At 37.6% G+C, this 24,504-nt stretch overlaps 1 protein-coding gene across 2 annotated transcripts in view; it reads left to right on the top strand.

Annotated features, from left to right (window-relative positions):
* Positions 1-24,504, top strand: part of Nrt (Neurotactin) — a 358,799-nt gene that overhangs the window by 193,668 nt on the left and 140,627 nt on the right. For both annotated transcript variants that reach the window (XM_069841121.1, XM_069841122.1), the window contains exon 2: positions 10,139-10,436. In XM_069841121.1, the coding sequence (XP_069697222.1) occupies positions 10,149-10,436 (288 nt within the window). In that variant the 5' untranslated portion in view covers positions 10,139-10,148. The remainder of the gene's footprint in view (positions 1-10,138; positions 10,437-24,504) is intronic.

The following is a 24,504-nucleotide window of genomic DNA, read 5'->3' as shown; positions in this document are numbered from 1 at the left end:
GTATCTTTAGACTAGTAAAACAGATTTATTACAACATAAACACAAGAAGTCAACTCTGATCATGTAGTCTATGATAATAGGCCCTAATAATAATTGTGAACATCAAATAGTTGATATTAGCACGTGTGTAATAAAATACTTCTTTGAATGACACTTGTTTTCTCTGAAGTAGATCTTTTCTATACAGAATGATTTGTTTCTAAGCCTTGCTATTCTTTTGTTATTCGTAGTTTAGAAATGTGTAAATTATACTTATTTTGTACAGAACAACAACCACTGGGAGCCAAAGTAATCGTATTGTTGAAAATAACATTACAGTTTATCTTTTTAAATTGATTTCTTAATAAATAATATTGCAACCGATTAGAATAATTAAAAAGCATGCAACTATTGTTTTAGAGGTAGGCCTATACATTTTTTTTAGTTTAAAGTACAAACGTCATAATGGACTTATGTACTTATTTCCTATTTTGTTTTATTATGAATTGTAATTATATTTTTTGAATATGTTTACATTGTCACATTTCACATTATACATTACGTCTATTTCCTTCGATGTCACTGTGTCCATTGTTCATTTATTTGTTACTAGTCAAATTACTGCAAGTTCGAAATACATAAATAAATGTATTAAAGTGTCAAATTATTTGTATTCCTATTTGAAGCAAACATATTTTTGTAATTAAGCAAAATAAATATCCTTCAATATTATTACTCTATTTGTATAGCCTACTGAGAAAATGTTAAAGAGTTATTGTATGATGAAATATACCTGGTGTTATTTGGAGATAGTATTTTCTTCCTCCTTACCATTTCTTTCTGTGTGAGACTTGTGTTCTAAATAATTCGCGATCTTACATGAACTTATGTAATATCGATCATTGGGTTATACAAATCGAACAAGATTCAGTCAATATGTGACGAGAAAGAGTTACGACGTAATCAAATGATGAAGTTATGACGTATACTGTTTAACACTGGTATAGAAAAACGCCAGCTATGTAGCGTTTATTGGTAAGAAAAATATACATGGCTTGTGCACATCTTGTTCTGTGAAAAACTCTAACATTGTTTAACATATCTATAAGCAACTTTCATTAGTAAAACTCTAAAAGTTTAAAATATAAACGATACTTATAAAATTACTGCAAGTTCAGAATAATAAAGAAAATATATGTGTTATAGTGTCGAATGAACTGTAAGAATACTTGCAAACATTTTTTTTTTTTTTCAATAAGACAACGTAAATTTCCTTGTTACTCCGGTTGTGTACTCGAAAAACGTTAGTTTCATGTAAATCCGCCTGATGTTCTGTCTACTCTGCAATACATCAGGCGAAACCGCTCGACAACAGAGTTATTCGGCCCGATGTTCATCGTAGCCAGTTGAGCTCCGACCGGTCGAATCTAAACCGGTTGTGTGCGCAGTTCTGCAGGTCTCTATTCAGCACACGTCGGCATCACGTGCACTGCAGACTCCGCCCACTAAGAAACAGCTGACAAATATTACGAACCAACAAGAAAAATTGTGTGAAACAGCAAACAAAATGTTTTTAAGTCATATAAATCCATATAAGACATGTATTTCACATTCATTCAGTTTGTGTTTTTAGGTCAGTGTCACCATTTTTATTCTAATCTGTAGGCTTATTTTATTTTTTAAAAATATATGAAACTGAAAAATATATGTTCAATTACCTTTATGAATTTCTTCAAAAGTTGTAAATAGCCAACATGTTTCTGGTATGATTTTTGACGAAAGCTGTGGTCACACGGCCGCACTAAATTTCAAATGCTCATAACTTGTCCCACTTGCTAAAAATCTGTCACAATTTACACTAGCACTTACTCTCATTACAGTATCTTGCTTTTTTATTGAAGGAGTCATCATATGGAGCAATTCATTGAAAGCATCATTATCCATTGAAGAGAGTTCTTAAAATCTGCTGGTTCTAGTTCTTCAATAATATTTATATTAATACATTTTTTCTCTAGAATAACCACTTTTTAGCCAACGTTTTCTTCTTTTTTTTTATCGGTTTATCGTTCTATGACAAACTCAATGCAATTCCAATTCTTTTAAATTGGAAAGTGAAGGAGCCATGATCACAACGGAGCGAGTCAGCCGACTGCAGGTTGGATCGTGTGGAGAGCAGAACCAGATCGTCCCACCCAACCGCCCTGCAGATTGGGCCGCATAGTAGTCTACTAATACTAATATTGCTTTCACATAATAGATGGTCACATTTGTGAAACAAAATAGTTTCATACGAAATACGATTATTTTTTTAAATAAAATGCACAGAAAATGAATTATATTGTGCATCTCTAAAACCCCGAACTGATGGAACATTTTACTTGTTATTTTTGAATTCAAGAGGTCGAAATGAGTAAGAATTTGTTAGTTTTATGTCTGGCGCAAAATGACTGTTGACCAGTGTTTCACAGCCATATTACGTTAGCGTTGGAATCGCCACTGTTTTATAAAATTCAACTTGTGTGGTGAATATTCATGCTGATGAACCGAAATCTAGTCACGTGGAATCAAAGTGCAATTCATGAGGTCAAAGACGGTACTGAGCAGTTCCACGAGGCACTGTCACTCATTTCACGGGTAGCTTCACATCGATTATTTATCAGGAAGACATGAAAACCAATAAATAATAAGCACTTGAGAGAACGATTTTAAAATATTGCAGACGCAGCTGTCAAAGATAAATCTTGTTTTTCTTGTCATGATGTATACATATTTTAGCCCTAACAGTAGTGACAGGTATTCATACAAGGAAGTGCTGCAAAAAAGATTTTCCAAAATTTAGAAAACTCGACCTTACCTCTGAGTACATTCCTTTCCTGGTGATCTTTCATGTTAAAAAATCAAGATACATTTACATAGCATTTAATCAGAATAACCATTATTTTAATGCAAGATACATATCAGATGTTTAGATGTTTATCTAACCTCTGTCGGTTACAGCTGTTTTTTTTTTTGCTGGTTATTAAACAATGCTATATCAACTATTAGGTTATTCAGCGTCGATGAGATTGGTGATAGCGAGGTGAGGCCAAGGATTGTTCATAGATTTCCTGGCATTAATTTGTCTTACGTTTGGAGAGAACTTCGGAAAAAAACTAGCAGATAAGCCCAAACGGGAATCGAACCCACGCCCGAGAGCAACTCCAGATCGACAGACAAGCGCTTCAGCCGAGTGAACTACGCCGGTGCCTTTTTGCAGATGTTATAAAAGTGAGTTTACTATTCATACATTACGGTCTGCCTTGCACTGAATAATCACCGGAGGGCCAAGAGAATTAACAAAATACCTCTATAGACTTTTCTCCGTCTACCCAACCGATGATATGTTTATATTTGTAAATTGAATTCATATATTTACCATGTATTAGTAATAATGTATTAAACCCTACAGTGGTCCAGTGGCTACAGAGCTGGATTCACTATTATGTGGACTCAGGTTCGATCCCCCACGTCCCTTCGATTTATGATTTGTGTTGGGCAAGCCCGTCGTCGAGGTAACACAGGGGTTTTCTCCGGGATCTCCTGTTTTCCTGTGGCATCCCAACAATTTCCATCTTCTTCTTCTTCTTTTTCTTCTTCTTCTTCTTCTTCTTCTTCTTCTTCTTCTTCTCCTCTCATCACGAGTGTAACGTAGACCGTAGTTCTATAGCGCACCCTGGGCAACGATTCTGTCAGTAAATTGGTCTACACCAACGTTTCTCAAACTTTTGAAGCGAGGACCACTTTTTTAAGTCAAAACAGTTCCGCGGACCACCTAACTCTTGTTCTCTTTGGGAGCAAATTTATCATTTTTGTAGCAAATTTTAATACCAGTATACTTATATTTTAAAATAGAATTAATTAATTATAATACTTTTGTAATTACATTTTTTGTAGCCAATCACAAGTTAACAAATTATATGCATTGTTGATTCATTGTTAGCAGTTAGTTGTTTGAAATCCTTCTTATATGCTACACGCTAGTAGTTGTCCATGTCTCTGTTAAATAATGTCCATTATAAATAATGGAAAATTGGCTTTGATCCGAATCTTTGAAAAGAAAGGAACATAAAGATACACTTCATTTAGGCTGTGCTAATAGTTCAAAAGCTATATGTGAAGATATTAATGTCAGTGATTGTAGTGCCATTAAAGAAACATCTAGTCCTAGTGATAGCTGTTCAAAGAAAAAATACTTTCGTATATATGACAAGAGTTATTTGGAACTTGGATTTACTTAGTGTGGCAATGAGAGTGAACCAAAACCTCAGTGCGTTGTTTGTTACGAAGTGCTTTCAAACGAGTGTATGAAACCCGCGAAATTGAAACGACACTTAGAGACGAAAGACGCAAGTGTAAAAAGTAAGCCTGTCGGATTTTAAAATAGGCGGAGTCTAAAATTTCTTATATCGTCATCTGGAAAAACAAATAAAAAATTAATGCAGAACCATGCTCGATTTTCAACAAGTAAAGATGCAATTTGGCACGTTTTATTATTGGTACTTTGGTCTTCTGTTAAGAATTCGATGGTTTCTGGCTGGGCTACAGACTCGGTGCCAGATATTCAGGGAAAAGATGACGAGAAACGCCACGTTCATAGTGCTTTAAATCCTGCTTTTGTTGCTGAGAGTAGAGTGGAAAGTGGGCATACGGGTAGAGTAAGAAATTTCATAAAATACATAGTATTAATACTGGGAGAAAAAGTGAAAGGCGATTGTCATGTGTCATTTCCAAACTGTGAGATTTTTAGCTATAGTGTGAATTTTATTTTTTCTTCTGTCTATTCTGAAGGACCACAAGGTCAGAACTCGAGGACCACAGGTGGTCCGCGGACACAGTTTGAGAAACGCTGGTCTACACAACTGGCTTCATATGGGTGAATGACGAAAAATCGAGTACTCGCATTAGTAAATAAACAAACAAAAATATCATACACTGTGTACAATTATTTAATTGTGTCACTACTCAAAGCTACAATATTGATGTAAGTTCATATGTCCCGAATAAGAATAAATAGATAACTGGTACTAAAATATGAAGTAGAATTTAATACGTTTATTATTAGTATTTGATACCCCAACCAGAGTAGTGAATTTATCATGTTGTCAACAATGAACTAGGCTGTTATTATTCACACATGATTTGGTCAGTTCAAGCACCGCCTTGCTTTATATTAAACAAATTATTAATAAATATCCACTCCTCTCTCATTATTGTCATCTCTATAACCGTCTATCTCCAGACTGTATCTCTCTCCAACCACCGTCAAACTCTCCCCTCAAGTTTTAGGGCGCCGGGGAAGATAGCAGCGATGGAGCTTACGATAGGCAGTGATACGAAATGAAGCACTACTATGGCCACTTCAGCGTGTTCGTAGCACACTGGGTATGTTCTTAAATTTCCTACGAGAGCAGAAAGCAAATACAGCTTGGGGGGGGGGGGGACCGCAACACTTGAATAAATTTGAAATATCAGACTATAATACAAATTATAACATTACTGTGTGCTTCTATGGACCTGTTTGTGTTGGGCAAGTGTTAATTCAAGTTTTGGGAAGGGAAGTATACTCGTTGGGTGGTTTATGACACCTTGTTGCCACTTCCTGTCCATCACCCTATATTTATTGCTGTGCTATTAAAATTTACAACCCTAAACACAAGAATTTACAACACTATTGTTTTCTTTTTTATTATTTATAATGGAATTCTGTAATATTGAACTGAATTTTAAACAACATTTAAGAGAGTTAAGATGCAATTAAGCCCCAAGAACGCCGCTAAAGCAGAGCAGTAAATGTAGAGTGAGGGACAGATTTATTCAAGTGTTGCGTTTTCTTTGCTCGGACCTGTATTTTAATGGTTGTGGTATGAATCCTCTATCAAAGCTCTGTTTACTGCACAAACAGGGTCGATTAGAGTTTTACAAAAAGCAATGCCGATGTTGAAGCGAGGCACGGATCGTTAGAAAATTCGATCATAAAGATAAGATATAAGTATGAGACGAGCTTTGCGTTATTCACTATATAAATATAACGAATATTAAAATGGAATTAGAGAAACCAAGTTCGTGTTGGAGGTAAAAAACAAACTACGAACTGGATGAGAGCCGGCGAAGGCGGGATTCATCATCACTTTTAAAACGACTTCTGAGTTCATTCAACGTAATATAAATTGAACTCTTGGACTTTCCCGAAGGTAAAAAGCAGATCACATTATCTACGTCTGGTGTCTAAGACAAGGAAAACAAGCATAGGCTATTTTACCTCTCTGCCTCTTGTGTATTTTAGGGATGTGTAGAAGGAGACATTTACCTATTAGAAGTATTAATAATACAACCAGTTTCAGAATTGGTACGAAATTGAAAATTATCCACCACTATGGAATAACGGTTAGCATGCCTGACGATGAAACGACCGGGCCCGGGTTCAAATCCTGGTTGGGACAAGTTACCTGGTTGAGGTTTTTCCCGAGTTTTCCCTCAACCCATTAAGAGCAAATTCTGGGTAACTTTCGGCACTGGACCCTGATCTCATTTCCCCGGCATTATCACCTTCATGTCATTCATACGCAGTTGGAAAACGTCGTAAAATAATCCACAAAAAATTGAAGATTGAATTGCGAAAATCATATCGAGAGGTTGTGTAGAAGGAAACCTTTACCTATTAGAAGTATTAATAATACAACCTGTCTCAAAATTAGTATTGTCACACAGGCCCGGCTTCGAGTCCCGGTCAGGTCTGGGATTTTTCATTGACTATTACACTTTTACTACGTCATACTATTTTTGACCATTAAACGGTACGAAAGGACGTATTTCAACCAATCATGGCTGCTTATCGCACAATTTTATCGCGTCCCTAGCATTTGTTTAATTTTATCGCGTCCCTAGCATTTATTTCTTTGTTTGCCAACATTTCAAACTGCGCTTGTCTGGACGTCAAAAAAAAAAAAAAAACACACACATACACACACATACACACACACACACACACACACACACACACACACACACAGAAAATTACAAATCACTCCAGTCGATGCACAGTAGTTTCAAATACGACTCGCATTGGCATTCAAGAACAAGAATTAATAAAGATCACTGGTCATACCTATGCATCTTCCCTGAAATCCTATTTACAAATAAATGAAGAGCACCATTCGGAAATCCTGAATAAGTTAAGGAATACACCATGTAGGCCTACATCAACGAGTTCCACTTCTTTTACGCACACGTCCAATATAACATCAACTGAACCACCAATCACTAAAACATTCAAATTTGAAAATTGTACATTCAATATTTATTCCTTTTAAAATTATTCATGTTTATTTTTTATGTCATCGTCGTTAATTAAAACTTTTCTAACACTTGTGTATATTATTTAGGTTATGTTATAGCTTCTGCTATATGATATTATGGATAGTCACGTATCAGAGATTGTTTAATATTAAGATTTATTGAAAATCATCTGTCAAGTGACGTTGATTACTGGGATCCGGATAATTGAAGTGGAATGCAACTGTTTTAATAAAAATGAAACTGAATCAACAAAGCCTTCTTGACTAGTAACACTGCCATCGTGATCTAGATCGAGAAGGCATTGCTAGTAATCGTCTACAGAGTTCAATGAAGATTCCATAGTTGGCACAACTGTTAGCAAGATAACAGCTAATCATAACACACTACTGCCATCTAGCGTAATATTTGTAACGTTGAGATGGTACAATAATAAATTTGAATACAGTTGTATTTTCGTAAGTCAGTTAATATTTTATTGTATTGGAGTACTTCGTTACTTCTAATCTTTATATACTTTCTTCTAATCGTCAAATAGCCAATTAAATCCCACTCGAATTTTTATTTTCTCTAGATAAATCAAAACCTTTAGTGAGATTACTGTTGAAAAATCCACAGTGACACTTGTGGCAGACAAGGTCGCAGTTGGAGTTTTTCTCGGAGGTTCTCCCCTCCCGTTCCCCCCATATTAGGCATCTACATCATTCCGTCACCATTTCGCCATCATCCCATAGCCGGCTGGCGGGGACGAGGGGGTTGCCTTCTCCAAACCAGCGAACCTTAGTGTAGTCAGCCGGTGTGGGTTGGGAATGCGCCTAGCTTGAGGGTTAGCACAATAGGGGCAGGGCATAGTTGCGCCACAAGGTCAGATAAAATGCAGCATATAAAAAAGGGTCCCTATTTTGTGGGCATAGTTGCGCCACTTTCCCTTCAGGTAGAGAAAAGGTCATGGCATAGTTGCGCCCCTTTCCCTTCAGGTAGAGAAAGGGTCATGGCATAGTTGCGCCCCAATGAAATAGGTAGAGAAAACTCGAGCCTCGTAATCAACCAACCTTATTGATTTCTTATTCGATTTATATTCATTATCGATACCGTTAAAATGAACACCATGAAGTTGGCAGTGCTTTATTAACTGTTTTTCTACTGATTATGCAGTGATTATCAATAGCCTACCGTTAAAATGAACACCATGAAGTTGGCAGTATTTTAGTAACTGTTTTTCTACTGTTTATGCAGTGATTATCAATAGCCTACCGTTAAAATGAACACCATGAAGTTGGCAGTACTTTATTAACTGTTTTTCTACTGTTTATGCAGTTATTATCAATAGCCTACCGTTAAAATGAACACCATGAAGTTGGCAGTACTTTATTAACTGACATATTCAAATGAGTGAGCCGTTGGAATATGGGGCCTTAGCAGTCTTCACATTTTATTAGTGATTTTCACACCGTCTGTGGCGTATAGTGAGGTTAATTTAAAATGAATGTTAAATTTAGTGAAAAGGATGAAGAGTTATAATTGATAATGGTTCTAAGTTTCAATTTTCGAAACCCTGTACCGTAAGGTTAAGATATCGATGTAGAAACAAAAAATGAAGTTCATTTATTGTGTGTGATCAATAAAAAAAGTGTTATTTTAAATAGCAAAATTGATCATGCGCTAGGCCTACCTGATTTCAATGCAGCTATCACTGTAATATGTTTAAGTAATTTATTTATTTTATGACAATCACTTTCGTGTGTACTATGCTCATCGAGACGCAACTATGCCATGTCCATCCTGCTACCTGATTTCTTCGGGGCGCAACTATGCCATGTCCCATCTGCTACCTGATTTCTTCGGGGCGCAATTATGCCATGCCTAGGCCTCCCAATTGACCGCGGGGCGCAACTATGCCATACCGGCACAATAGACCGTAGTGCCCCCCCCCCGTAAATTCCATTCCTTCCAGCGGTAAGCTCCCTGGCCATGGTCACTGTAATAGTAATATACGTTACAAGAGCGGTATGTTGACGTTTTCATGTTCGAGGAAAAGATTGAAAAAGCGAAACGTAGTTGAGCTTTTTTAATTTCCGAGAACATGAAAACAAACATACCGCTCGTGTATCGTACATTATTTTGTGCATACATACCTGAAAGACGAATTTCTAATTAGTTGCAATGAAATCTCCATGTTGGTTTCTGTTTAATGACTGCAACTTCGGAAAACCAAAATATCTTTCTTCAACATTGTTGCTATAAAATGTTTTCTGTGTTTACTATACGCCAGCAGGCCGTGATATACGTCTGTCTTTTTTTTTTCCCCCAGTCTATAAATGCGAACTTAAAACAAACGGTAAGGTTATGTAATGATTTATTTTTCATTTTAATATTTTAACAATATTATTTATATAACATATTGCAGTAATAACATCGGCATCTGGAATCTTGTTGATTTTTTCACGGTTTCCTTAATGTTACTTGTATCAGGAATGCAATAAGTTTCGTGGAGTAGTAGACTTTACTTAATTTTTGCAAATATTTAAAAACAATAATTAACATTGCAATTTAGGTGAAATTGCAGTGGTAAGTTTCCAATGTATAATTATTACTATGTTAAACGTCTCTAAAAATAATATGTTAAAAGCCTAAAGCAGTAAAATGAATGTCGCGCTTAAGCGGTAAGAAGAGGGAAATTGTTATGTGTGTTACGTTGGGAATACTGAATGTGGTATTTCACACTTACCGCGTATTGGTTCTGTGCGGAAAGCAAGCAAATACGCACGATCTCGCACAAAATCATATGCCGAGCAGTTGGATCGTAATGTGAATTGTGTGGTTGCAGGTGCCGAGTCATGAGCACGACGCTGGCCAACCCGACGGAAGAGAAAAGCGAGGATAAGAAGGAGATAGAAGACGAGGAGAGGGAGAAGATGCTGAACGAGGAGAACAAGAGGACAGGTGCAGCGGAGGAGGGGGAGGAGGTCGTCATCAAGCCGGTGCGGCGCGAGGGGGAGGGGGAGGTGGAGAAGATGAGGAAGGCGCTGGAGGAGTCGGAGAAGGAGAGCGTGAAGAAGAAGATCCCCATCGGGGGCATCAAGATGCCGGGCTTCCTCAGGAGCCGCTCCCGCGAGAAGACCAAGGTACAGTGATGCTTACATTACTACTGTCTGAGTTCAATAGAACTTACCTCCAAACAGCACAGTTTTCTCGTAATTCATATTATCTTTGAATATGAAGGATGGGGAAAAAAATATTTCAAAGGAGTTAAATTGATTTTACATTCACATGTAGCTGCAGAAATGAAATTGTTGAGACCATTGGCAGGATATACACTGCTAGATCATAAACAAAACAAATACATTAGACAGGAATTAGGCATTTCAAATATAATTGATGTAACTCATACCTATATAAATAGATGGCACGAACATGTAGAGAGAATGTCATCAGACAGAGTTCCAAGAAAACTGCACAACTATAGACCCTTGGGACGACGGGATGTAGGAAGACCGAGACGACGATGGAGTGACCAGTTTTAGAGTTCAATTACTATTGGGACGGAACAGGCCGGACGGCCTAACCTGTGATGTTTATGATGATGATGATGATTCACATGTAGCTTATGACAAATAATAATACTGTTCACAGTAAGAAAGAATATTGATAATGTAATTGCAATATCTCGTACCTCACTTTTATGAATAATTCAGATCGCAAAACTGATTTAAAATAAATATTTAAAATTGTATTTAAAGGATTATACAGGGACATCATTTTATTTTTACTAACATTTTTATTATTAACCTGGCTATACCTTTAGAGAACCGGAAACACCGTTCGCTACCCCCTTCCACAACCGGAGTTCGATGATACTGGCGTAAAACACAAACAAATCACTTTACTAGGTATAGGAGGGAAGAAAAGTATTTCATCTATTTACGTAAACTAGGAAATATCGCGATTTTGAGCTCGATAATTTTCATTAGGTTTTTATTTAATCAAAATGCAGTACTGTATAAAGAATAAGTGTTTTTACTCACGAATTGAGTTATCCATGCGAACGTGTTCATTATGCAGTGTATATTATACTGTCTACACCACATTAGCGTACACTATAGAGAATGAAGTTCAATGGAAAAATAATCATAATATGGATATTTAAACACATTTTTGAAAATGGTAGCCGTTCATTCCGATAGCCTACAGGCTTCAGTTCTTTTGTGCATATTACCGCACTGTAGACTATTGCATCTAATTCCAATTACCAGTTTCGTCCTTCGTACTAGTAACTCATGTTGAAATAATTCTGCACCTACTCTACAAAAGAGTACCTTATGTACTGTAAATTCAATCTTCACTTCTGTCCGACCCGCACAGATAAAATTACTCAGACATGCTATCTACTGTCCGTCCAAGTGGTTATGCCGCAGGATCGTAGAAAGGAGGGAAATCACGTGACAGTTAATTACTTAACGAGGCCCTTTTATTTAAGTTATTTTAAACATTTGTATAATATTACGTAAACGTCCAATTCCTAACAGAAATTAATGTTTTCAGAAAAGAGCTAAGACAGCCCTGCTTTTACAGAGAGGCGTGCAGAAGCAGGTGGGGGAAATCGGGATGCGACGTAGGCAAACGGACAGTACCTGTGCGAAAATATGTTTCAATATTAAAAGTTCTTTCGTCACTGGAAAACGCGAAGATATTTCTGGAACGTACTATACTCAGTAACGGGGATACCTTTACCTTTACCTTACTATACTCAGTAACTCAGTGCTGTTTACTATAAGCGGCCTTGATTCTGTCTGGAGAACAGTTGAAACTTCATTAGTAGAAGGGGTGGGAGTGAAGTACATTAAAAAACTCAGGTACAATAAAAATTGAAGTAAACATAAAATGATGTCCCTGTATAAGCAGTAACTGGTTATTCTCAGTTATTTTCAATACACTGTATTAGCAAAGACGTAGTTTTGGTAAATTTACTGTGGTAATGCTCAAATGTCACTGTGCGATGTGAGTTATTTCAAGTACATCATCGATTCAAAAATGTGTCACATTAATAGCATTACTGACACAAGAATAACATCAGTGGCGTATGCTGAACCTGGAGTATGGGTGTTTTGTTAAAAATATATAATTGGTCTATAGTCGCACGAGTTTAGTAGAAATTTCAAATTCATTAACTAGTCGTGCTACGTGAGTAAATAAACCATCTGCTTTCTATCAGCACTAACATCTAAAAGATCTTTCACAGACATAGCGGAGAGCTGTAGATAGTTGCGATTTGTTCTCAATACCAGAAGTTTCATCAAGTATCATAGCTACAAATGAAACTGAGTTAATTTCATTTTCATTTCTTCTTTTTCTACATCAGTAATAGCTTTATGGTATCATTTTGAATCACTGGAGAAGTTCCTGGAAACACTGTGGAAGAATTTAGATGGTTTTCTAAAAGTAAACCAGGCATATTTTTTAATACATTCAAAAATTCTAAAAAATTTCATTTGTTCAAAGAACTGATTCGTCATGTCCCATAGAGGGAGCTCCTGGTTAGCTAGAAGACAAATAGCGTCAATGATTCGTATTAATACATCTCTATTTTTCTTTACCCCTTCGTTGTATGTATTGGTATCAGTTCTTGTTGATCTTCAAGTCTTCTTCTTCTTCTGCTTCAAGCTGTAGGCTTTAAGCCCGTTGCGGCTCCTTTATTTCTTGTATCCATCTTTTTGCTGGTCTGCCGATACTTCTTTTTCCAGTGGGTACATAGTCAGCGATTATTTTCGGGGTTCTATCTTGGCTCATCCGTTGTACGTGTTCCCACCATTTCTGTTTATACTCATCTACAGTTTCTAACAGACTGTTAACTTTTAGATTGTTTCTTATTTCCTCATTCCTGATGTGATCCAGTCGAGTTACTCCTACTACACTTCGAAGAAATCGCATTTCAGCTGCCTGTAGTCGACTTCTATCTTTCTCTTTTAACGTCCAAGTTTCACTCGCATATAAGCCCGTTGGTATTGCCATAACTTTATATAGTTTAATTTATTACGGAGTGTTCTTCTAATGGTCCCACATATATTGTTAAATTTGGCAATTTTATAATCAATATCTTTTTCATGAGTATATGATAGATGGCAGCCAAGGAAGTTAAAAGTATTAACTTGTTCTATGATATAGTCTTCCACTACTACCTTTGATCTCACCACCCTTTTGCCCATAAATGCCATTACTTTTGTTTTTTCTTTCGAAATAGTTAGATTCATATCTTTCGTAATTTTGTATAATTCAAATAGCCCCCTTTGTAACGTATCCTCGTCACTAGCTAATATAACTTGATCATCAGCAAAGAGGAGGTTTTTTTAAGAATTTTTTGTTTTTAACGTTTTCTGATATGTTGAACTTCTGCATTTGCAACTTAAATTTCCTCATTGCTTCGTCAATATAAAGATTAAAAAGTGTTGGCGACAAACTGCAGCCCTGTCTTACTCCTAAATTTACTGTCTCATAATACAGTTTTCCTTCTTTTGATTTGTAGCATATGGTGGAGTTTTCATATATACTTTTTACTATGTCTATTAAATGTTTAGGAATACCTCTCAATTCCATAATTTCCCAGAGTTTATCTCTTTTTATATTATCGAATGCCTTCTGATAGTCTATAAACAATAAATGGAGCTCTTTATTAAATTCTATGGATTTTCCCATTATTTGTTTTATTGTGAATATGTTATCAATACATGATCTTTAAGTAAAGTATTAATTCACTTGAATAATTTCAAGGAACCCTTTGCTTAGCTCACGAATGCTCTACCGACTGAACTACCCCAGGAACCATACACCGTCACAATTCTGCCCTTTATATCCACACAACTCACCCCCATTTAAGTTGGAATGTAACTCACGCTATCCGTCGTGTTGTAATGACGCGGGTCCATCGATGGATGTGTCGTAAGTAAACGAATCCTACCGGTTCACTCACAATGCTCCACGCAACCAAATCCTACTGGCTGGACACACGTGACATCATACGACGCTACAAAGACGTAGTAGATGCAGTAGAAGCCCAGGCGTGGACACCATATCCAAACCGCTGTGTGTAGTCCAAGGTTTCCTAGCCAACCTGGGCTCTGTGCCGCCCGTTGAACAACTCACTCCGTCCTGGCGTCCTCCAAGACCGCTCCTCATCGATTCTCACTCACGGAGCTCCGACAGAGGACCTCGGTCGATGTCGAAGGAAAACACGTTAAGGATCTGAAAAGACGAATCAGGATGAAGCTCTCAAACCCAGGAAAAGAAACAAATATTAATTTGACAAGCCAAAATGATGGCAGTGTTGCTTTCTATATCAACGATTGAGAAAAGATTAATATACCCAAGAAAATGTCCTCTACAGTTAAAATAAACAAACATTTAAAAACTCCATATATCGAGAATTAATATAAACTATGTCGGGTAGGATGTTGGAAGAAACAAAGAGAATAGACAGTGGTGTAGAACACTACACATCGTACTACAAGGACAGTTATACAGTATTTAAACAGTGAGGATTCAGTGCATTGGCCAAGAGTTCGATAGCAGATGACAATTTAATGTATGCTATAAGCAATATTTTGTACCTATTCGCACGAACTTTGCAATGTTCACGACGTTTCGTTGATTTCTTCTCCTTTCGTTTCTTCATACTTTTTAACATTGCATTCTTTTCTATTGCATTTTCTTTCTTCGTTCTTTTCGTTGGGGAGGAAATTAAACGCAGAATAAATATGGGAAATGCGTGTTATTATTCGGTTGAGAAGCTCTTATTATCCAGTCTGCTGTCCAAAAATCTGAAAGTTAGAATTTATAAAACAGTTATATTACCGGTTCTTCTGTATGGCTGTGAAACTTGGACTCTCACTCTGAGAGAGGAACATAGGTTAAGGGTGTTTGAGAATAAGGTACTTGGAAAATATTTGGGGCTAAGCGGGATGATGTTACAGGAGAATGGAGAAAGTTACACAACACAGAACTGCACGCATTGTATTGTTCACCTGACATAATTAGGAACATTAAATCCAGACGTTTGAGATGGGCAGGGCATGTAGCACGTATGGGCGAATCCAGAAATGCATATAGAGTGTTAGTTGGGAGACCGGAGGGAAAAAGACCTTTAGGGAGGCCGAGACGTAGATGGGAGGATAATATTAAAATGGATTTGAGGGAGGTGGGGTATGATGATAGAGATTGGATTAATCTTGCTCAGGATAGGGACCGCTGGCGGGCTTATGTGAGGGCGGCAATGAACCTACGGGTTCCTTAAAAGCCATTTATAAGTAAGTAAATTCTTATCGTTGTTTGTGATAAGACATTGTATACTCGTACTTCTCGGCTTCATAAACTGAACTGAACTCGCGAGGACAGTGTCCAAATTTGGTTGAACATGAGTCACAAATTCTTTGTCATTAATACATCTCATAAAATCTGTCGGGTACGAACACCACATTTTTGTGGTGTATCTTCAGACAACTTGCAGGGTGGAAATGCTCATGCGTTGCACATGGGACTAGCATTCGGGAAGTCCGTGGTTCGATTCCGGACCGACCAACTTCATTGTGGCTTTCCCGTGGTTTTCGACAATTACTTACGCAAATGCAGGGTTGGAATTTTCATTGTCACGGTTCATTTTCCTTCCCCTCCCGTGTTGAAAAAGAATTTTGATTTCATAACGTATGTCTTCGTCCTCTTACGTAGCGGGAGTCTTCTCCGCAACCGTCCCTGGGTTCCTAGCCTTCCGCAATATCTCTGCCAGGATTCATTCCTTAAAAGCACTTCCAAGGGCGCCTCGACACCTTGGAAGGGCCATTGGAATGATCCTATGCTATTTGCTAACCTTGCCGGTATGAACTTAGGGCGGGGAGAGTAGGGGGCTCTCATTGGATGAGCGGGTGAGGGATCACGTGCGTTCGGTGGGCTAGTACACCTCATCCTCATTCATCCCATAAATTCGGGCACACAATAGGCCTCAGTATGGCCGACGTGCAAAGGGTCGTGCCTAGCCACCGTTATCTAACCTAATGCCATAAAAATATGGGACACAGTCTTACTTGTTCTACTCATTATCTCAGCTTTTCCAAATTCAAGTTCATTTCTATTGACTGTTACACTCTTGACCTCGGAGTTGAAAATAGTTAGTGCTTGAATCTCAACTCATGTAGGACATAAACATACAAAGCCTCAGATTCATAACAGACTAATGTAGACTAGTGATTATTGTAAGTATTAGATACGCAAACACGCTATGTCTTCTTTTTAACGAGATTGCCTTCAAACTGTGCAAGTTCCTGTAGCACTCGACTAAGACAAATGATGATCAGACTTCATACCCACATAACTAATCTCGAAGCCCGTTTCAAGAACATCAGAAAGCATTCAGCATTTAGATTGGCCTGTTTCTGCTCTTCCTATTCTGAACCTGAAATAACGCAATGCGAGTTATATCATAATCTAGAATACTACCCCAAAATATCTTAATCATGCGTACGTAAGATCGTGGTATAAACAGTGATCGTTTCTAGTTGTGATAGCTATATCTTTTAATATTCTAACCCATCAACTTTTGTTTTCGTTGTCGGAAATTTAAGCTGGCGTTTAAAATTTAACGTTCATCATCATTTAACTCTAAATGTGCGGGAAATGGACAATAGGGGGTGGACGAGGAACGATAATATTACATTTTAATGAACAAATATACATTCAGAATTAAATTCTGCGTGGAAGGGCTGGAGTTTAAATGGAGGGGAACGTTTTAATGTGAGGCTCGGGACAGCCATATTGGCCGTCCAGTACGTCACAGCAGAGTGGCTCCCCCAGGTATCGGACCATCTGCTCACCAGGTGTAATGACTGCAATTACACGACCCACCGCCTCACCACAGAGACTTGTACATGACTTTTTGTGAGAGGGCTCGGTCAGAAATCGTTGTTTCTGATCTAATTGAGGGAAGCGATTGTCAGTGTCCAGGCTTTTACCTTTGTTTCAAAGAGATACACTACAAGTTACCAATGAAACCGCATTACTACAGCTGAATTGAGTGACACATCCTGTGCAATTTACAACCTGTGAGTCACCACTGCTCGCGGTGTAGTGCAATCCTTTAAATGAAGTCCTTTTTCAAATAAATAGACTAACGGTCTTACTAATAAAAACTCTATATACAGACGTTTAACTCTCTTATACTTATACAATGAGTAGCTCGTTTATAAGTCGTCTGTAAATTCCTTACTAATAATCACTACATACGTCGTGTATAACAGTTTAACTGTTACACAGCTACGTCATAGTTTCGTCATTACTTCGTTACGAAAGGTAATAGAATATCTGAGGTTCTCTACTGGATCCGGTAGAGCGCTCTAGTGTGGCGTGTTAAATATCGATAGTACAACTGGCTCTAATCGATTACCACACTACATTTTGGTCAAAGAGTACAAGCTACAGCAATAGTATTCTAATAATTCTATGATCTTTGGTTTGTTCTTCTGTGGTTATAAGGTAAACATCATCATAAAATGACAGTAGATACGAACAGCTGTTAAAGGGGCGGCCATTTTTTCCCTATATACAACGCTTAAACAAGGGGTTTCGTGTATATAACTACTGCAAAGCAATTCCCATTGTATAGTTACAGCCTGTTTATACGTCCATAGCTTATTCACGGTTTATTAGTAACGTTTTCTGTCTCAACTCTGCATAAGTCTCGTATAAAAACTATACACGGTTTATTAGTAAGACTGTAAGAAACGATACGATGTTGATATAATCATAAGACACAAGGCAACCATTACGAAATTAGAAATCCAATGAAACCGATGCACTTGGACAAAAGTATTTCTATAATCGCTCTGTTTATCAACAAATTATACGGAGTGAAACTCCAGCCTGTTTGCAAGAAGGAAACAAGACAAAAGAAGGAGGGGAAAGCGAATTAAAATAAGGAAACGAAAGTGATAAAAAATAAGTAAAAAGAAGAGAAATTGAACTATTGGAAAGAAAAGAACGAATAGGAATAGGAGTAGAAAGAAGGAAAGAACAAAAAGCAAGAAAATGAGATTAAAGGAGAATAAGGAGGGAGAACTATATAAGAAGCAGGGAAGAAGAGAAAGACAAGAAGAATACCAGAAGATGATGAAAAAAAAACATAAAAATGAAAGAGAAATAATTAGAAATGGAACAGGAATAAGAGCAAAGAAGGAAGGAAAAAGAGCACCTTAAAAAAAGCAAGGACTAGGAAGAGGAAAAGAGCAAGAGACGTTGAAACTATGATGCAACGATAATAGTGGAATGAGAATGGCAAGAAAACCGAAGAGTAGCGGACAACCGGGAAAAAAAATTAAACATCGTTTATTATAAGGCGCGTGTATCAAATAAGCCCACGTTTTTAATAAGATAACTCATCTGTCTTTTTATAATTATATAGGGTAATCAACAGATGACAGTATCTCCTTCACTATCGACGAAGAGTAGTTTTGGTGCAAATTGGAACTTTGTACGATCATCCGTTCTTCAGCAGTTTGTGAATGCCGTTGTTCTAACTTCACTGCGTATATTTTCCCCAAGTACTCGCTAAATACTGTTTCATGTATTCTAATGGCCAGATTCATGTTCTAGTGGTCAGAATTTTTGGCTACAGCTCATGAGTTTACGGGTTCGATTCCTGGCCTGTGGTCTGAAATTTATGTTAAATTTGGATTTAAGAACTACCCTGGTGCCACGTAATCGTACCTGGCTATCCTATCAAGTCATGCGGGTAACGCAACTTCGCCATCCAGGCGCCCCAGTCCCAAATGGATTACACGTAAGTCACTGCTAGAAGAAAAGGTCAGAAATATCGAAATGCAACCTAGTGGCATTGGGACGGGGGACTATTTTAATGCACATTTAATGCTCTTTAATTACACACTAAGATATTTGTGGTATCTTAACAGAAACGCTGCTTTGTGAAAAAATTGCTGAAAAGTAATGTGTCCATAACAATGCTGCTTGCCAACTGTTAGACACGTCACGTGTTCTTCAATAGCCAAGATTTGTTTCATTAATTCTTTGGTATTAAATTTTCCTTCATTTATTTATTTTTTTTTTCATTTTAGTTGCTTATTTAACGGCACTGTTTCAACTACTGAGCTATTTAGAGTCAATGGAATTGGTGATAACGAGATGATATTTGGTGACATAAGGCTGAGGATTCGTCATAGATTACCTGACATTCGCCTTATAGTTGGGAAAATGTAGGAAAAACTCAACCAGGTAATCAGCCCAGGCGGCAATCGAACAAGCTTCGCATCAGAAGGCGAGCGCCCCTGACGACTGAGGTACCTTTTCCTTTGAAAATAAGTTGAATATATTGAGTGTTAATGAAGATATGTTACATCGTTTTATGGTAGGATGTCAGGTACAACAAACTGGTTTGTGGTCGGAAGTTCATCCTTTCGCCGTTAGAAGACGCGAAAGATCGCTAGGCATGCATCGAGCAAGACTGTTTGTTGCTTGTTGCTGAATGTTTTCACGTTTTAGGCCTATTTGGTTTTTGTTTAATTTTGGTATACGTTTGTTATAATATCCCTGGTATTAGACCTTCATTTATCTTACAAATCTTCCATGACAGTTTTTTTATATGTGATTTATTTTACATAGGAATATTAAATCCAGACGTTTGAGATGGGCAGGGCCTGTAGCACATATGGGCCAATCCAGAAATGAGTATAGCGTGTCAGTTGGGAAGTCGGAGGGAAAGAAACCTTTGGGGAGGCCGAGACGTAGATGGGAGGATAATATAAAAATAGATTTGAGAGAGGTGGTATATGATAGTAAAAATTGGATTTATCTTGTCCAGGATAGGGACCAATGACGGGCTTAAGCGAGGGCGGCAATGAACTTCCGGATTCCTTAAAAGCCATTTGTAAGTAAACAAGATTAATTTTATATTTAGTTACTGCATTTTCTATATTACCTCCTCAAAGTGACGGCCACCGAGCTAGTTATTAATTTGACAACGACTTAACATATTTTGTTGGATCCTTGTGAACTCCTTTAATCGCTACGATGGTGACGTGAATTTTTGCGATCATATTTTCTTTGAATTCTACGGTTCTCGTACATGAGACTTCATATATCCCCACAGAAAGAAATCTAGGGGGCTGAGGTCAGGTAAACATGAAGCCACTAAGGCTCCTTTCTATCAAAGACGACCTCCAAATGTTTGGAATACTTTGACACACTATCTCTCTTCGTACAACCGGGGAGCAGCCCCATTTCTTCCAACTTCCCCGTATAAAAGAACCATGTTCATGTATTCAACGTAGGCTTATGTGTTCCATTTCACTTCTGATTGCAATGAGAATTTACGGGCGAGTTTCACTACAGATTGATTCGCTATCCACTCGATATGTAAATGAGTCCAGCGCAGGCGAGTCCACTTGCATTTCCTCCACAACCCCACACACAAATTCCCACAATGTTTACTTCTGGAGCGACGATTGGCGTATCGCAATGTCAACTCTCCTAGTGACGTCAAATGACACCTTTTGAGCGTCATGCACGATGGGTGGCCTACCAATTTGGTGCAATGTGTCATTTGCTGCATTGGAGAAAGGAGAAATTTCCGACTACAGGTTCATTAGCAAAATATGTTCCTTATAGCACCTACTTCCTACCTTGAACATTGTAACACGAGTTCATTAACACCCTGTGTTATGTTGTCGTAGTTTAATTACCGACAGTTATGCCTTTCTTTTAATATTGATATTTTATGTCCATGTATTATGTCAAAAGTATTGAATTTAAATACAGTGAAGAAGTATATAATGCTAACCAATTTATTTAATCTCCCATTCCTGAAATGATAGGGGAGAAGTCGTTTGGAACACCTAACTCCTAACAAAGCCACATTGAAATTACGTAAAATATAGCCTATATTACCTTCTCGCAGGATCACATAATAGTTGAATTATGATGGCATTAATTTAATCGCAAATGTATGAAGTACTTACATTTCTGTAAACCGAATAGAAATCTGGTCATAAAAATTGCAGAGGCTTAAGATGGCCTCAATTTGGGCACCCACCTTAGACATTTTTAATGCAGTTCACGTTTTGACATTTTTAGAAAGATGAATACTTTGATTTTCGAATACTATTCAGTCTCAAGTGTCTCGTCTGAAAATAATGCATCGAACTCTTTATTATCTTTAAGCTTGCTCGTGGTGCATCATGGGAGATAGATAGATGTTACACTAGAATAATGAAGATGATGATTACTGGATGGGTGGAGACAGAAGGACAGTACTCGGACGAAAGTTTGTCCCACAGTCTATTTTTTTTTATTATAAATCTCACTTGAAGTCATCGGAATTAGAAACCAAGTCTTTACTAGCGAAAGTGAACGCGCTAGACGTTCGGAAATAATGAGCTATTAAAATAAAAAATAAATATATTTAATTTTGATTTATTTAAAATTTTTCACAAATTTAATTCCCTAATAAGACGGGATGGAAAGAATCAGAGAGATCTATTTTAATTAATTTTCTCAGAATTTATTTTGATAAATTGTGTAAAAAGACAAAACTTGTCAGTAAATTTAACAGACTTCAGGGATCAAACCTGGAGCGTTCTGATTTCAATTTAGTACTGAAATTTGCACCAATACGTTCAGTAAAATTTATACTACGGTAAGAGTAAAGCAAGTCCACCGCTATGAAGTAACGGTTACTTTGCCTGACCGAGAAACGAGGGGGACTGGGTTCAAAACTCGGTTGGAACAAGTTACCTGGCTCGCTTTTTTCCGAGGTTTTCCCACAACTAATTCACGCAGAATTCCTGGATAACTTTCGGCGTTAGACTTCGGACTCATTTCGCCTTCATTAGCATAATTTAACTTAATAATTGCAGGTTGACTTGGCGGACGTGGTTCCGGGATCCGCCTACAGATGGTGTCTGTCTGCGGGAGCTGTATAAGCCGCAGGCGCTTCAATAAGCGGACTGCGGTTTAATTGGGGAGTGTAGCTCTCTCGGATAGATGGCGCCATGGTAGATCGCGGCTAGGGATACAGGAGGTTCAAGCACGTGAATTGCGAGCAGATGCCATCGATGTGAGAAAGTTGCAGATGAAAATCACAGGTAGGCGGAGGTATGGTCAGACTTGGATGCTGTGGCTGAATCGAACAAGGGCAACAAGCAGTGAACCACTTGCTTAAAAAAAATGACCCTAAGTACTTCAAAAATCAAAAAGGAGGTTGCACAATAAACCTAAGGGGTGCGGTACTTGCAGAAAGAACCCTCCGTTCCATTACTCTTTCATCGTATGATGACGCAGAATATCTGCATGGAAGTATCATATGTACTTCGGTACATTAAAATAATATAGCCTATACGATATGCGTAAATCACTTCGTGATTTAAGACGGCGCTTATTCCGTCGGATCCCGGCCAACTAGTCACTCATAACGAGTGCACCTCAGCTCATGTGTGGACTTCAGTCCTACGTTCCTAGACATCTATGACGTAGTGCAGAGGGCGGCCACTAGAGGGAACCCAAGAGTTGGAACTTAAACTGAGACGATTCTGTTCGACACCGGGATGGGTATCCGGTGTGGCTTAGTGGATAAAGCATCAGCACGTAGAGCTGAAAACCCGGGTTCAAATCCCGGTGCTGGAGAGAATTTTTCTCCGTTCCATTACTCTTTCATCGTAAAAAAAAAAAGGCTAAAGCAGCCACGTCTTTGTAAAATGCATTAGGTGCATATTAATGAAAGTGGGGAACAGTGGCGATCGAAAATGCGATAAACGTAATCTGCAATTAGTGACCTTGCGCATCCGGGGAGGACACGCCGGTGTGACGTCAGCTCCGGTCGACATGCGTGAGTAGCCGAATCTTAACGATATCACACACGTAAAACAACACCAGACAGAGATATTGCGTGTCCGTTGACGATAAACGTGTAGAATTCCGTCTTCCGCTTCTAATAGTGTATTTACGCACGTCCCTAATGTATGAATGAATTCATTCGCACCAGTGCCGATGTTCTTAAATATCTACTTAGATGTGTGACAACTGTAGCCTATACTCTGCACGGGGTTGGAGAATTAGACCTGTACTCTTGTCTACGGAAAAATTGGGTTCGAATTGCCGACACGGTCGTCTCTATCCATTGTTTACTACAGTCGGCAATAGATGCCGTTCCCAGAGTGAAACTGTAGATCATGAGTTCATTACATAAGCTTGACAGAACTTAAAGTATAATCATAGCTTATAATCACAGTAGAAACTTTGGTGCAAGGCTTTATAACATGACAATAGCCACATTCCCAAACATACAATTTGTTAATGCTCCTTATTAAAAAAAATAAAATTATTGCGTAGGAAGCCAATATAAAGTTTAAATTACTGTAATACCTGTTTTTTCTGTTTTTACCTTTCATTTTTTGTTAATTATAGCTATACATTTTACAATTTTGTGGAATGCTCCAGCACGAGTATCTACTCTTTCTGGAGGTGCTAGAGTGACTTTTATGTATAAAAAGAAGTTTATTCTTTATTCTAGCAATAAAAACATTATTACTATTATTATTATTATTATTATTATTATTATTATTATTATTATCAGCATTATCATCATCATTACTATTATCATAATTATCTGACAAATTAATCGATTCTATAAATTTTGTATTTTGTAAGAAATATTGAAACGCATTTTAGAATTTCTTCTGATGCCTAAAAATTACATCCCCATGTGAGATACGCCTACTTAATATTCACGACCATGCTATAATTTTTGTATATGCTGTTCTTTTATTATACTGTTAATATGAACATTGTAAGGTTTTCACAAGCCATTTAGATTTTATGATGTTTAATGTCCGTTCTTAAAACAAAATGTTCACAAGTAGCGGGACTCCAGAGTAAGGAGTTTAAGACGATGCATTACCAACGATACTATTATATTGTTACGACGAACTTTCATGATTTAGATTTAATTTTAGTGGTAATACCTACTCATAACTTCTAGCAAAGTCTGTAGAAGGTTAGATAACGTTCATTCGGAATTGTTGGCAGTTAAAGTAAAGGCCTGTAGGAATATAGCACCCATAAGGATCCATACAGGGGTTCATTCTCGATAGTGAAGAAGTTAACACGCTCCCTATTGGACCTGATTCATATCCGGCCGAGAATGATGGG

This window comes from Periplaneta americana, chromosome 12 (assembly GCF_040183065.1).
Source record: "Periplaneta americana isolate PAMFEO1 chromosome 12, P.americana_PAMFEO1_priV1, whole genome shotgun sequence".
Classification (NCBI taxonomy): Eukaryota; Metazoa; Arthropoda; class Insecta; order Blattodea; family Blattidae; genus Periplaneta; species Periplaneta americana.
This window is presented reverse-complemented; position numbering and strand designations above follow the sequence as displayed.